Below are 13141 nucleotides of genomic sequence, written 5' to 3'. Positions count from 1 at the left end.
CCGAAAGGCATAGCAAAGCCCAAGCAAGCGCAGCCCAAAAGTGTATAAATACCTATCCATTTTGTACTAAAGTCACTTGTGTTAGTATCCCAGCTCTACAGTCACAGGGCTGTGGGGCTTAAGGCACCATCCAAATGTTGTTCATGGACCACAGATTGACTCCATGATGGGGCAGTCTGTCCTTAAATCATGGGAGCTGGAGCTGCCACCTTACCAGGCCACCAGCCCGGGGAAGCAGCTTGCTGGCCATTCTCATGCAGCAGTGGTTTATGACTGTTACGTTACCTGCCTGTAGCCTTTTCGACAGACCGAGGCAAGCCACACCATCCAACATTCATGGCCATAGCATGTCTATCCTTCCTCTATCTGCATTCAATAGTTCCACTGTGGAAAACCTCCCCTTATGCATTTACTGAAACCTGAGATATAGCAATACACAAGTATCTTCTGGGCATCATTGGACGACATAAAAATTCACAACAAAATGGTTCTGATTTGATTCCCATTGCATACACGTACAGGTGGTTACTTTGCCTGAATTAACTGTAAAATTTGAAACTAAGCTAGAGGTGCAACTGGTTTATCTGCCCTCTTTGCGGATTGTCCATAGGTACAGAAAAATTACGACAATGTATAAATGCACTATAGTAAAGACAGCTGACGACAGTAGCTTACTTAATGAATGTCAAGTTGCATTACAAGGGGTGTTCAGTAAGTAATGCAACATTTTTTCCCCGTGAAAGCATATTGCTTTTATTCAGGTTTCCAATACACCATATCATACCCCATTCTTTTGGGTACAAACTCCCATTTTTAAACATAATCTCTGTTCAATGCAACAAGCTCATATCACCTTACTGGGAGGCCTGTATGCCAGCATAATACCACTCTACTGGTCCACATCAGAGCCAATGTCTTGCTGCATCAGTAACCTCCCCATCATCCATGTATTGCCTCCCACGGAGTGCATGCTTCATTGGGCCAAACAGATGGATGTCAGAAGGTGTGGGATCCAGGCTGCAGCGTGGACGAAGAAGAATAGTCTAATGAAGTTTTATGAGTGCCTCTCAGGTGCACAGATTTGTGCGAGGCCTTGCATTGTCATGGAGAAGGAGAAGTTCATTTGCGCTTTTGAGTCAAGAAACACGCTCGTTGTTTCTTCAGTTTCTTGAGGGTAGCACAATACACTTCCAAGTTGATTGTTCCACCACGAGGGAGGACATGAAAACAGAAAGATTGTCACCATGGCTACTGGGCGAGGATGCGACTTTGAACTTTTTCTTTGGAAGAGAGGTGGTATGTTGCCAGTCCATGGACTCCTGCATTGTTTTTGGTTAGAAGTGATGAACACGTTTCATCACCTGTGATGATGTTTGACAAAAAATGGTCATGATCGGACTCATAACGCCCAAGGAGTTTTGCACACATGGTCCTTCATTGCTCTTAATGGTGGTCTTTTGGTGGCGAGGAACCCACCAGGCAACTGCCGAAGGAGTGTGTCAGCACTACCAACTGAAACGTCCAGTTACGCAGCAAGGGGCATCTTGAATGAGAGTATCTGCACATTTCAACATAGCAGGAGTCACAGCTGTGAGCGGGTGGCCAGCACACAGGAGATCGGTCGTTTTCGCAACTCTGTTGTGATGATGATCGACGCCTTGCTCGATTACTCACTGTGGCTTTGTACACTGCCAGGTCTCTGTAGACATTCTGCAAGCACCTATGGACATCTGCAGTGCTCTAGTTTTCTGCCAAAACAAACTTAATGACAGTTCTCTGTTTGAAATGCACCTCGGTTACAGATGCCATTTTGAAGGCTATGTACAGCGCTGTCACCTGTCAGAACTTCATGAAACTATAGGAGCTGAAGCGGGAATATTCCAAGATGTATCACAACAAATTCCATATTTTTTCAGCCAAAATTGGGCAGGAAAAAAATGAGTGTTGCACTACTTATGGAACACTCCTTGTACATGATTGGCTACCTTGTAGAAAGATTTGAATAACTTATGATTAATGCAGCTTAACAACAAATACATGACAGAAATTTGTTATTTTGGATTCTAGTTCGACAAGACAACACATTGCTACGCAACACTATAATATTTATTTATTTATGTAATGTAGCAATGGTGACATCATTTGTCTATAAGTGAAGATATGTGGTGTCAAATCTATAGTAAAGCAATGTGTTACCCAACGGCTACCTAACCGATTAATGATGATAACAGCTGTAAGTATTTTCATTATTAATGCAGTTAAGTATCGCAAACAGTTTGGAAGTTTTTGTTTTTGTTTGCACAAGTAAATTGGTATGGATGGATGCCACATGTATTTAAGGTGGCACTGGCAGTTTACTGCCTGTTGCAGTACCTGCTGGCACGGCTGTCATTGCATGCTGCAGCATCCCTGCTTGGAGAAGTGGCGCGTGTCCTTGAATACAGAGCTTACTGTGGCCTTGAAGATGATCTCACAAAAAACCAAGAATCTCACAGTCTGTCAAATTGTACAGAACCACCATTCACTGCTCTCAGATAGGGTTCATACAAAGTAATGTTGAATGTATGTGCATTATAAATGTATAAGCAATGTTCCTTTATATCCAAAATTTGTTATGGAAGATGCAATATAGATGTTGTTGGATTAGTGCTTGCTATTATTTAGTAGAAAATTGCAACAGTATCAAAGTTTCCAGATTCCATCACAAGAACAATCAGCAGAGAAGTAGTGACAAAGCAGGTGGGCTCTTTCCATTGTTGTTTTTCTTCTCCCAAAAATAACCAATTTTTTGGCTTATTTTTATCTTACTTCCAATCTGTTTACTTGTTTATATGTGACACATACTTGGAAATCTAAAGTTTTTGCTTACATGAAATTTCTCTGAAATTTATTATCCAGTTTCTCGTTTGAAGTATTCCAATTCCATTTGTGTATTTAATTTTCAATGGGGCACTATTAATTAAAAGTTACAGTTAACTGAAGTTAGCACTATCATTCAACTCATGTTGGTTGGTTGGTTTGGGGAAGGAGACCAGACAGCGAGGTCATCGGTCTCATTGGATTAGGGAAGGACGGGGAGGAAGTCGGCTGTGCCCTTTGAAAGGAACCATCCCGGCATTTGCCTGGAGCGATTTAGGGAAATCATCAACTCATGTAAAGCTTTGTGAGTTAATCAGTAGATTTCAGGAAGGTGACCTAACATCATTTCAGAGTGAAGCAGTTCCACTTGTCTGTAAATTATTTTAAATTACCTAAAGCTAATTACATTCTGAAACAGTTAAACTTAAATTTTTGCACCAGTAACATTTCCTCATTGCAGATTTCATCAAAACCACTGATAGATTATAGACTTCGGTCTGACATACAGTATTAATTGATTAACTCACTAATTAAGAATTTAGCACAGTGAAAAGAGTGTTACATATTATAGCTTTTGGCCAAAGTCTTTTTCAGCAAAGTTAATGCGCACACACATTCACACAAGCAAGCACACCTCATGAACTCATGACCAGCAGCTCCGATCAGTCCTGCCAGTTAGAGCTGCCGGTGGTAGCAGTCATATGTGCTCGCTTGTGTAAATTTGTATGCATTATCTTTGCTGAAAATGGCTTTGGCTGAAAGCTGTAACGTATAACAGTCTTTTCATTGTGGCTGTCTGCAACTTAATGAGTCATCTTCATGGTGAGTAGCAATTTATCCGTTTTCTAATATTGTTGGTATTCCAAACTGGAGTTTCCATTGATTAATTAATAATTTCATGTTATTCACTTGAAGATGCAATGTGGCATCTATTCACATAAATGAGGGGAATCACAATGCAGAAGAAAAATAGTGTGTCTGTCTGTAACGAACAACATTTTATGTATTCTTGTAGGTCATCAAAAACAGTAAATTTCAATCTAGCCGTATTTCAAAGCATAATGTTGTTTTCAGAATAACTGCTTGTTCTTAGGTCTGTCTCTAAGCACTGGGACATCTTGCCAGACTAGTCAATCCCCAAGTAAACGCGTAAGATCTATGTCAGCTCACACCACAGTTATGTACATTATATAAATGAAAATACACACATCAGCAACTGAAAACTTAAGAAATTTAATGTTTAGTTTCTTAAAGGGGAATTATGCACTCTAAGGTAATGAATGTTTAACTGAGCAGCACTGTTATCAACAGCTCATAGCATGAGGGTGGTTTGAAAAGTTCTCGGAACCACTATGAGAGGTCAGTGCCAGCACTACGAGTTGTTTATGTGATATTCATTGGACTGTTGCCTGTAAGTATGTGCTACATCAATGCTCTTGGAAGAGAGCTGTGGAGGTGGCATGGCACTGTTGTTGTTCCCATGTAGTGATTTGCGAAATTGTGGGGGGGGGGGGGGGAGGACGAGATTTGAGCAGTGATTAAGTACTTTGTACAGAAAGGTATGAAAGCAAAGGACCTTCATACCAATTTCCAGAATATTCAACTGCTGCCAAGTGGACAAATGAATTTAAATTTGGTTGGGAGAGCTTAGATGATGATCTCAGCAGTGGCTGGCTAAGCTGAAGCTGTCACTACTCCGAAAACCATTGCAAAAGTGCACAAAATGGTCATGGAGGATCGCCGACTGAAAGTGTGTGAAATTGCTCACGCTTGTCAGATATCATCTGAAAGGGTATATCACATTTTAACTGAAGAATATGAAATGAAAAAATTATCTGCAAGATGGGTGGCGCGACTCTTGACGCTGGATCAAAAATGCATGAGAATGGATATATCGGAAAAATGCTTGGCTTGTTTTAGGAGAAATGAACAAGATTTTTTGCTCTGGTTTGTGACCACATACGAAACTTGGGTGCACCACTATACCCCAGGGACAAAACAGTGGACACATGCTGATTCTCCGCTACAAAAAAAGACACGACATTTCCTTCGGCGGGAAGGGTCATGGCATCAGTGTTCTGGGATGCAAAAGGGATTCTGTGTGTAGAGTATCTCCCCACAGGGCAAACAATTACTGTAGAGTACTAATCTAATGTCCTGGACAAATTGCAACAAAAGATATGGGGAAAAAAAGGCCAGGTTTAGCAAGGAAGAAAGTCATCTTCCAACAAGACAATGCGTGCCCACACACGTCGTCGCCATGCTAAAATTACATGAACTAAGGTATGAATTGTTACAACATGCGCCTTATTCACCTGATATGGCTCCGTCAGACTTTCATCTCTTCCCAAAACTGAAAATTTTTCTTGGTGGACAAAGATTCACTTCAAAGAACTGATAACTGGAGTTGACAACTATTTTGCAGGCCTGGAGGAAACTCATTTTCGACATGGAATCAAGGCACTGGAACATTGTTGCACCAAGTGCATTAATCTACAAGGAGACTACATTGAAAAGTTTTTCTATCCCATTCTGAGAACTTTTCAAACCCCCCTCGTACTTATCATTGTTGACTCAGTATGTGTGTAATGGAATGTCTTAAATGAAACACTAAAGTGTAATTGTCTTTGCACATTGCTAAAGGGCTGCTAAATGAGAATGGTATTGTTTTCGGATAAATGTGAACTGTTTAGTCTGTACCACTATTGAAAACTTCACCACTGTAATTGTGCACGTTGATCTATAGAATGATTGTCCATAGCATAAAAACTGGTCACCATAATTAATACCTAAACTTTGCAAGGAATTAATGTGTGTTAATATAATTGTAAATATGGTGTCGTGCACATCAATGAACAAACACCGTCCCACACACAATTATATTTTCAGCTTTGTAGTGATCAAGGCTGGTGCTACTGAGGACAGGCTACAAGTTACAGGACTGTTCTGTTGCAAAGTTTACAACTTATTTAACCTATACAGTTTTATGTAAAGAATAAATCAAGAAGCATATGTTCAGAGTTGGAAGATATCAAATCTTAATCAGCATAAACGTATACATTCATAAATACTACAGGGAACACCACACAGTTTTTTTCAAATATATCGGCTTTGCTGCTGGACAGTTAGGCTTCAGTGCTGGGACAATGCATTTGTATGTGTGTGGTTTTATAAGTTCTCTCTGAGAAAGGTAATTGACAGGAAGCTTAGCAACAATTTTAATCTTGAAACAGGCAGGCAGATTGAAACTGTGCACTGACTGAGACTTGAACTAGCAGCATCATCTTTCTCTGGAAATGCTCTTATCCAGGTAAGATTCACAACCCACCCCAATAGATTCACTTCCACCAGTACCTCTATCCTACTTTTTCTTGGATTTGTTTGTGGATTAAGGTCCACTTCTTCCCAGCTTCATGGTCACAACACTGCTGCAAACTCCAAGTAAGTTCGAAAATGGTGCACACCCAGCTAAAGAGTGAAACAGTCATTCCAGTGTTTATTCTTCTTTGTGTGTCTATCAACAACTCTGTTATATGGATAAGAATTGCATTACTCCTTCCATAGTTTGTTTAGCATCACTACTTTCAATCATCATCTGCTTCACGCTTAGCAGTTCATCCCCTCTATAATGTTTTCAATGATATAACTACTGTAAGCCAGTGTACTCAAATTCAACAATTACTGTTGCCTTTTATTCAAAAACTTTTACACAAATTAAACTACAACACATAAGGCATTACTATGTCTCAATAGTACATGTATTTATCATAAGATGCGTACAAAATGAACTATAATTACTGTACTTATGTATATTTACACTTTGCATGAAATATGAGTAGAAATAATTTAAACTTCAACAAAGGAGACTTTATGTATTATAATGTACATTTTAGACACATTTAAAACACAAGACGGAAAGTTAAAAAAGTAATCTCTCAATAAAATCATTTTTGATACAGACAGAAATGTGCAAATTTGACATTTTGATTTAAACTGTGGGTATTAATGCTCCCGTAATAGTGTATTGGCACCAGACAGCTTTCTCTTAATAATTATGAGTATTACATACTCTGAATTTTTGTTTATACGAATTTCACTGCCTTTGTCATTCACTGCAATTAAGTATTTAGTGGTAATCACTGGAAATCTGCAATGAACAAAGTTAGCAGTGTATTTTTCAACAGTCTGATTAAAAAAACTTAATAGTACTTCAGGGAACTTTGTCCACTGAGACACATGGAATATTTATTTACTGTTACAAGACACAATGAGCTTATGTGTGATTGCTAAAAACTTAGATCTTTGATCTTTTCCTAGCAATAGCATCTTCAACTGCTTTTAGTTGCTTCAACAACTCTTCTCTCCTAGAAGTTGCTTTCTTGCTGCTTCCTTGTTTAGAAAGCGCGGCCACCTGTAGACAGATTTTGCAACTAGAATTAAATAGCAATAAACATAAAAATTGTCCTTTTCCATTTAATTCCAAAGTTTTACATTTGTTAATACTTAAAAAGCTATGTAAGAAAATTTGCACTAGAGAGCTTAAAAATACTACATTATCCAACAAAGTATTTATTGTGTAAAGTTTCGATGCAAAAGTACTCTGCACAATATGATTTTTCGATTAATACAATGCTACAAGTGAGGTTATTCAATCATCCATGTTTAAGGTGTGGAAGAAAGAAAACAGATCATGAATAGGAAGTTGATACCTCAAAGAAAGGAAACAATGGGGGTAATTTCCACATGATTTTTTAAAATGTGTCTGTTATTACATATATTTTTGTGCAAACAATGAAGATGCATGTGAACAGTTAACTAATGTGCGTATTCTCACAGGTGACCTCTTTCATTGTAATGCTGTGTTGAGGTGATTTCAATGAAGCACTAATGATTTTCCCCTCATTAGTATGTGCACAACAGTAGTTTTTCAATGGGATTATTCCAACGGAGTATCAACACTGAGAAAGCAAAGTACTGGGCTTCAGACAGTCATGTGGGTAGCAACTGGGACCTGAAGTTGCAGGGACTATGTCTCAAACTGAGATGGGAAATGATGGCCTTGGCAGGGAAGCCGATTATTAAATTTTCGCACACATCATCATCATCATCTTTATTTTTCACAATATGGAATACACTGTTGGATATAGTCAAGTCTACTCAGGGTTATGTGCAGCTTCCATGAGTAGCCCTGTTGACTTAACATGTTGTCCAGTACTTTACACATGATATGAGCAGTTCCAAATAGTACTATAGCTTGTACTTCACTGTGTTTAGAATGTCCTGGGATTCTAGACAGAATGCTCTTCAGGTTATGTGGTATCGACCCCAGGGTACCAATGATGACTCGAACGACATCAGTTTTTACATTCCACATTCAACTGACCTCAATTATCAGACCCTTGTATTTCAGTTTTTTCTGAGTCGCTTTATGATTAATGTCTCCATGTCATAGGAATGATAAATCAATTAAGAGAGACAATCTTATATCCGGCTTGTTAGCTGCAACTGTTTGATTGGTATGCATTTGTTGGCTGACAGGACAGTGTTACATCCAGCTATTGTGATCACTTTTAGTGAAAGGTCATACTGTTAGTTCTAGAGGTGTGGAACTTATAGAGCCCTGCTTATTTGTGAGTACAGCTATGAGCATATCTTATTGTTTCTTTTGAGGTATTCATTCTATGGCAATATAGGACAGCCTGATGTAATGTGATCTGTGTGAAATGGAACAGTGTTACTTCACAACACTTGTCGAATGTTATAAAAATATGATTTGATTGATTTATGAATATTCAACTATGCTCATTTAGAGTGATGTAATCAACATCTTTTGAAACTATAAGATGATCTGATATTCTATATTTATCTATTATTCTAGCCTTAAGTATATAAATGAAAACAGAATGTACATGGCCTGAGCTCATTCTACGGGTTTTATAACTAATTATCATTACTTCTCTTTCCTGTCTCAGACGTTATGTCTGGTCAAAAATGGAAAGTGACGCGAGCCTTAATCAAGCGTGACCTCCTTTTAACTGTGCGGTATATGTTACACTGCATTTAGGAACTTTCGGGTAATTGAACATGCATCAATAATTACAGATTTCTGTAGTTGTATATATAAGTTTGGATGTAGCTGTATTGTGTTGTACTGGTGGATATTGTGTGGTATGACTCCTGTAGTTGATAGTATAATTGGTATAATGTCAACTTTATCCTAATGCCACATGTCCTCGACTTCCTCAGCCAGTTGGATGTATTTTTCAATTTTTTCTCCTGTTTTCTTTTGTATATATGTTGTACTGGGTATGGATATTTGATATCAGGTTTGTTATGTGGTGTTATTTTATCTGTTATAATGGTTCTGTTCCAGTATAATTTGTATTCAACATTCTCCAGTACATTTTGTGGTGCATACCTTTATGTGGGAACGTGTTGTTTTATAAGTTTATGTTGTAAGGCAAGCTGATGTGTATTATTTTTGCTACATTGTCATGTCTTCTGGGGTATAATGTATTTGCTAGTATTGTACATCCGCTTGTGATGTGATCTACTGTTTCTATTTGTTGTTTGCAAAGTCTGCATTTATCTGTTGTGGTATTGGGATCTTTAATAATATGCTTGCTGTAATATCTGGTGTTTATTGTTTGATCCTTTATTGGAATGATGAATCTTTCCATCTCACTGTATATATTGCCTTTTCTCAGCCATGTGTTGGATGCGTCTTGATCAATGTGTGGCTGTGTTAGATGATACGGGTGCTTGCCATGTAGTGTTTACTTTTTCCAATTTACTTTATTTGTATCTGTTGATGTTATGCGATCTAAAGGGTTGTAAAAGTGGTTATGAAATTGCAGTGGTGTAGCCGATGTATTTATATGAGTGATTGCTTTGTGTATTTTGCTAGTTTCTGCTCGTTCTACAAAGAATTTTCTTAAATTGTCTACCTGTCTATAATGTAGGTTTTTTATGTCGATAAATCCCCTTCTTATATTTGTGACATTGTGATAGTGTAAGTGTATTGAGTACTTCTAGGTCTGTGTTACTCCATTTCACTACTTCAAATGAGTAGGTCAATATTGGTATAGCATAAGCATTTATAGCTTTTGTCTTGTTTCTTGCTGTCAATTCTGTTTTCAGTATTTTTGTTAGTCTTTGTCTATATTTTTCTTTTAGTTCTTCTTTAATATTTGTATTATCTATTCCTATTTTTTGTCTGCATCCTACATATTTATAGGCATCTGTTTTTTCCATCGCTTCTATGCAGTCGCTGTGGTTATCCAATATGTAATCTTCTAGTTTAGTGTGTTTTCCCTTGGCTATGCTATTTTTCTTACATTTGTCTGTTCCAAAAGCCATATTTAAATCATTGCTGAATACTTCTGTTACCTTTAGTAATTAGTTGAGTTGTTGATTTGTTGCTGCCAGTAGTTTTAGGTCATCCATGTATAGCAAATGTGTGATTTTGTGTGGGTATGTTCCAGTAATATTGTATCCATAATTTGTATTATTTAGCATGTTGGATAGTGGGTTCAGAGCAAGGCAGAACCAGAAAGGACTTAATGAGTCTCCTTGGTATATTCCACGCTTATTCTGTATTGGCTGTGATGTGATATTACTTGAATTTGTTTGGATATTAAGTGTGGTTTTCCAATTTTTCATTACTATGTTTAGAAACTGTATCAATTTACAGTCTACTTTGTATATTTCCATTATTTGTAGTAACCATGAGTGGGGTACACCATCAAAAGCTTTTTGGTAATCAATGTATGTGTAGTGTAGCGACCTCTGTTTAGTTTTAGCTATGTATCTATTATCAGTTGCTCTTTACATCCTCGTGCTCCTTTGCAACAGCCTTTTTGTTCTTCATTTATAATTTTGTTCTGTGTTGTATGTGTCATTAATTTCTGTGTAATGACTGAAGTTAATATGTTGAATATTGTTGGTAGGCATGTTATGGGGCAATATTTAGCTGGGTTTGCTGTGTCTGCTTGATCTTTAGGTTTCAGATAAGTTATTCCATGTGTAAGTGTATCAGGGAATGTGTATGGGTCTGCAATGTAACTGTTAAATAATTTAGAAAGAAACTTCCACTGCCGGCGCTTTCCCGCTTGGTAAGTCTTGGAATCTTTGTTTTTAATATGTTAAATAATTTAGTTAGATGTGAATGTGTTGAGGTGAACTTCTTTAGCCAGAAATTTGCTATTTTATCTTTTCCAGGGGCTTTCCAATTGTGAGTAGAATTAGTGGCTTGGGTGACTACATTTTGCAAAATTATCACTTCAGGCATTTGTGGTATAATCTTGTATGTGTCTGCATATGTTGCTCCAGAAGTGTTCCATGTCTGTTATGTTTGGTGGATTGTATATTTTTAATGTGTGTGTTATCTATTGTCTGGTAAAATTTCTTTTGGTTTGTGTTGAATGTTTGGTTTTGTTTCCTTCTATTTTCATTATTTTTGTATCTTCTAAGTCGTTCGGGCAATGCTTGTAATTTCTGCTTCTTTTCATCTAATTGCTCTATCGCTTCTTGTTGTGAGATTTTACCTAACCTTTTTCCATTTTTTTTCCTGACATTTCATTTTTTATAAATTGTGTTAGCTGTACGATGTCTTTTCTCAGTTTTTCTATTCTGATCTATAGCCTGTGTTGCCATGCTGGTTTTTTGGGTTTCTTCTGTGTGGTGGTTGGTTCTGATTTCTGCCTAGTGTGTATTTAGTGTAGTGAGTGCGCCTATATAAACCAGTTGTTGTAACTCTTCCATAGTTGTATTTTCATTTATTTTGTTGTGTATGATTGTGTTGATAGTTGTTATTGTTGTTTCGATTTGTGGGTTCTTTGGTGGACTATGCAAGAATGGTCTAACGTCTGTATGTGTGTCTTTGTATTCTATATATGTCAGCTGAAATTTTTCTTCTATATCTAACATGTGTGTCACTTCGTGTTCTATTTGTGATTGTTCTTGTGGCTGTCTTAAGATTTTGTTTTCCTCTGATTGTTTAACTGATGTGTGTTGTTCTTTGTTTGCTCTGGGATGTCCATTACTGTATTTTCTTCTTCTTCTGATTGCACATTATTTTGTTCTAGTATTTGTTGTACTTGATGTTTGATGTTTTCTAATTCTGACTGGGGTATCCTGTTATTTTTGATTATTACACGGATCTGATCAGCTAGTTGTCGATCTGTTAAAAATTTAGTTTTGGGTATCTGGTAGTAAATGTTGTGTATACTTGTGATCTGTATCCAGTTGTGTTGTTTTCTAAGTTTGTTGCTTGGTAATAACAGAACATGAGGTGCCGGTTAACTTCAGCTGACCATCTAATCCTCTGTCTTTGTTTTTCTTCTAGAGTGGTTGCAGGAAGCATATCCTGCAAAACACTTCTATTTGGATTTAAATCATTTTCCGTGTGGCTAGCAGTGTCGCTACCATTGTGGATGGGCATAGGGTTCAAGCGTCGTCCCCGACCGTGACAGCACTTGTCCGAGGTTTCATTATTTCTGTCTGAACCAACTAACCACACTAAAAGGGGGGTTAGCCCTATTAGTGGTTTGTTCTTTTCGTCGCCTTTTATGACTGGCAGAACATACCGGAGGCCAATTCTTTTCCCGGACCTCCACGGGTACTATTATTACTATTACACGGAATGTACATGGCCTGAGCTCATTCTATGGGTTTTATAACTTATCATTATTATTATTATTATTATTATTATTATTAATGGGTGTAAACGTGGGCAAGAAAAAAATCCTGGATTTTTCCCAGATTTGCTGGTTAAAAGCACACTACCGAGTGAAAGTACACTTTTTCCCACGTTAAGTGACAGTATACGCTCCCTTGGAGGAGTAAAACTTATATATATTTTTGATATTAAAGGTTTTATACACCAGTGTATAATTTCCCGGCACTTTAGGAAGTAAAACCAAGCAAAAATCAACACATTTTGTAAAGATCTTTGACATGTGGCAATACGTACATTGCTTAATTTTGTATTATGAAAGTATAAATCTGAATTCCACAAAATACAACATGGTAGTTTTTGAAGCAATGAAATCGATACTGTGATGTGCTTTTGTCAGCCACTCATAGCTTATGTCATATAATCTCACCAGCCTATAGCAACATCACCGTTAAGTAGCATCAACAGACAAATAAGAAAAGTTAATGGTTTAAATTTATATACACACAGTACAGCTTTACGAAAAGCTAAGCTTTTACATACAATATCGGCTGTCCAAATATTTTTGCTGTTCTTTCCGAGATATGGTTAGGCAGGATCCTGAGA

The 13141-nt window shown here is 37.4% G+C and overlaps 1 protein-coding gene across 8 annotated transcripts in view; it reads right to left on the bottom strand.

The window, feature by feature from the left end:
- Positions 1–6529: 6529 nt before the first annotated feature.
- LOC126353924 (zinc finger CCCH domain-containing protein 18-like) overlaps positions 6530–13141 on the bottom strand; it is a 112308-nt gene continuing 105696 nt past the window's right edge. For all 8 annotated transcript variants that reach the window (XM_050003168.1, XM_050003172.1, XM_050003170.1 and 5 more), the window contains exon 14: positions 6530–7270. In XM_050003168.1, coding sequence (XP_049859125.1) covers positions 7154–7270 — 117 coding nt within the window. In that variant the 3' untranslated portion in view covers positions 6530–7153. The remainder of the gene's footprint in view (positions 7271–13141) is intronic.

This window comes from Schistocerca gregaria, chromosome 3 (assembly GCF_023897955.1).
Source record: "Schistocerca gregaria isolate iqSchGreg1 chromosome 3, iqSchGreg1.2, whole genome shotgun sequence".
In the NCBI taxonomy this organism is placed as follows: domain Eukaryota; kingdom Metazoa; phylum Arthropoda; class Insecta; order Orthoptera; family Acrididae; genus Schistocerca; species Schistocerca gregaria.
The sequence above is the reverse complement of the archived record's forward strand: the minus strand, read 5'-3'. Positions and strand labels throughout refer to the sequence as shown.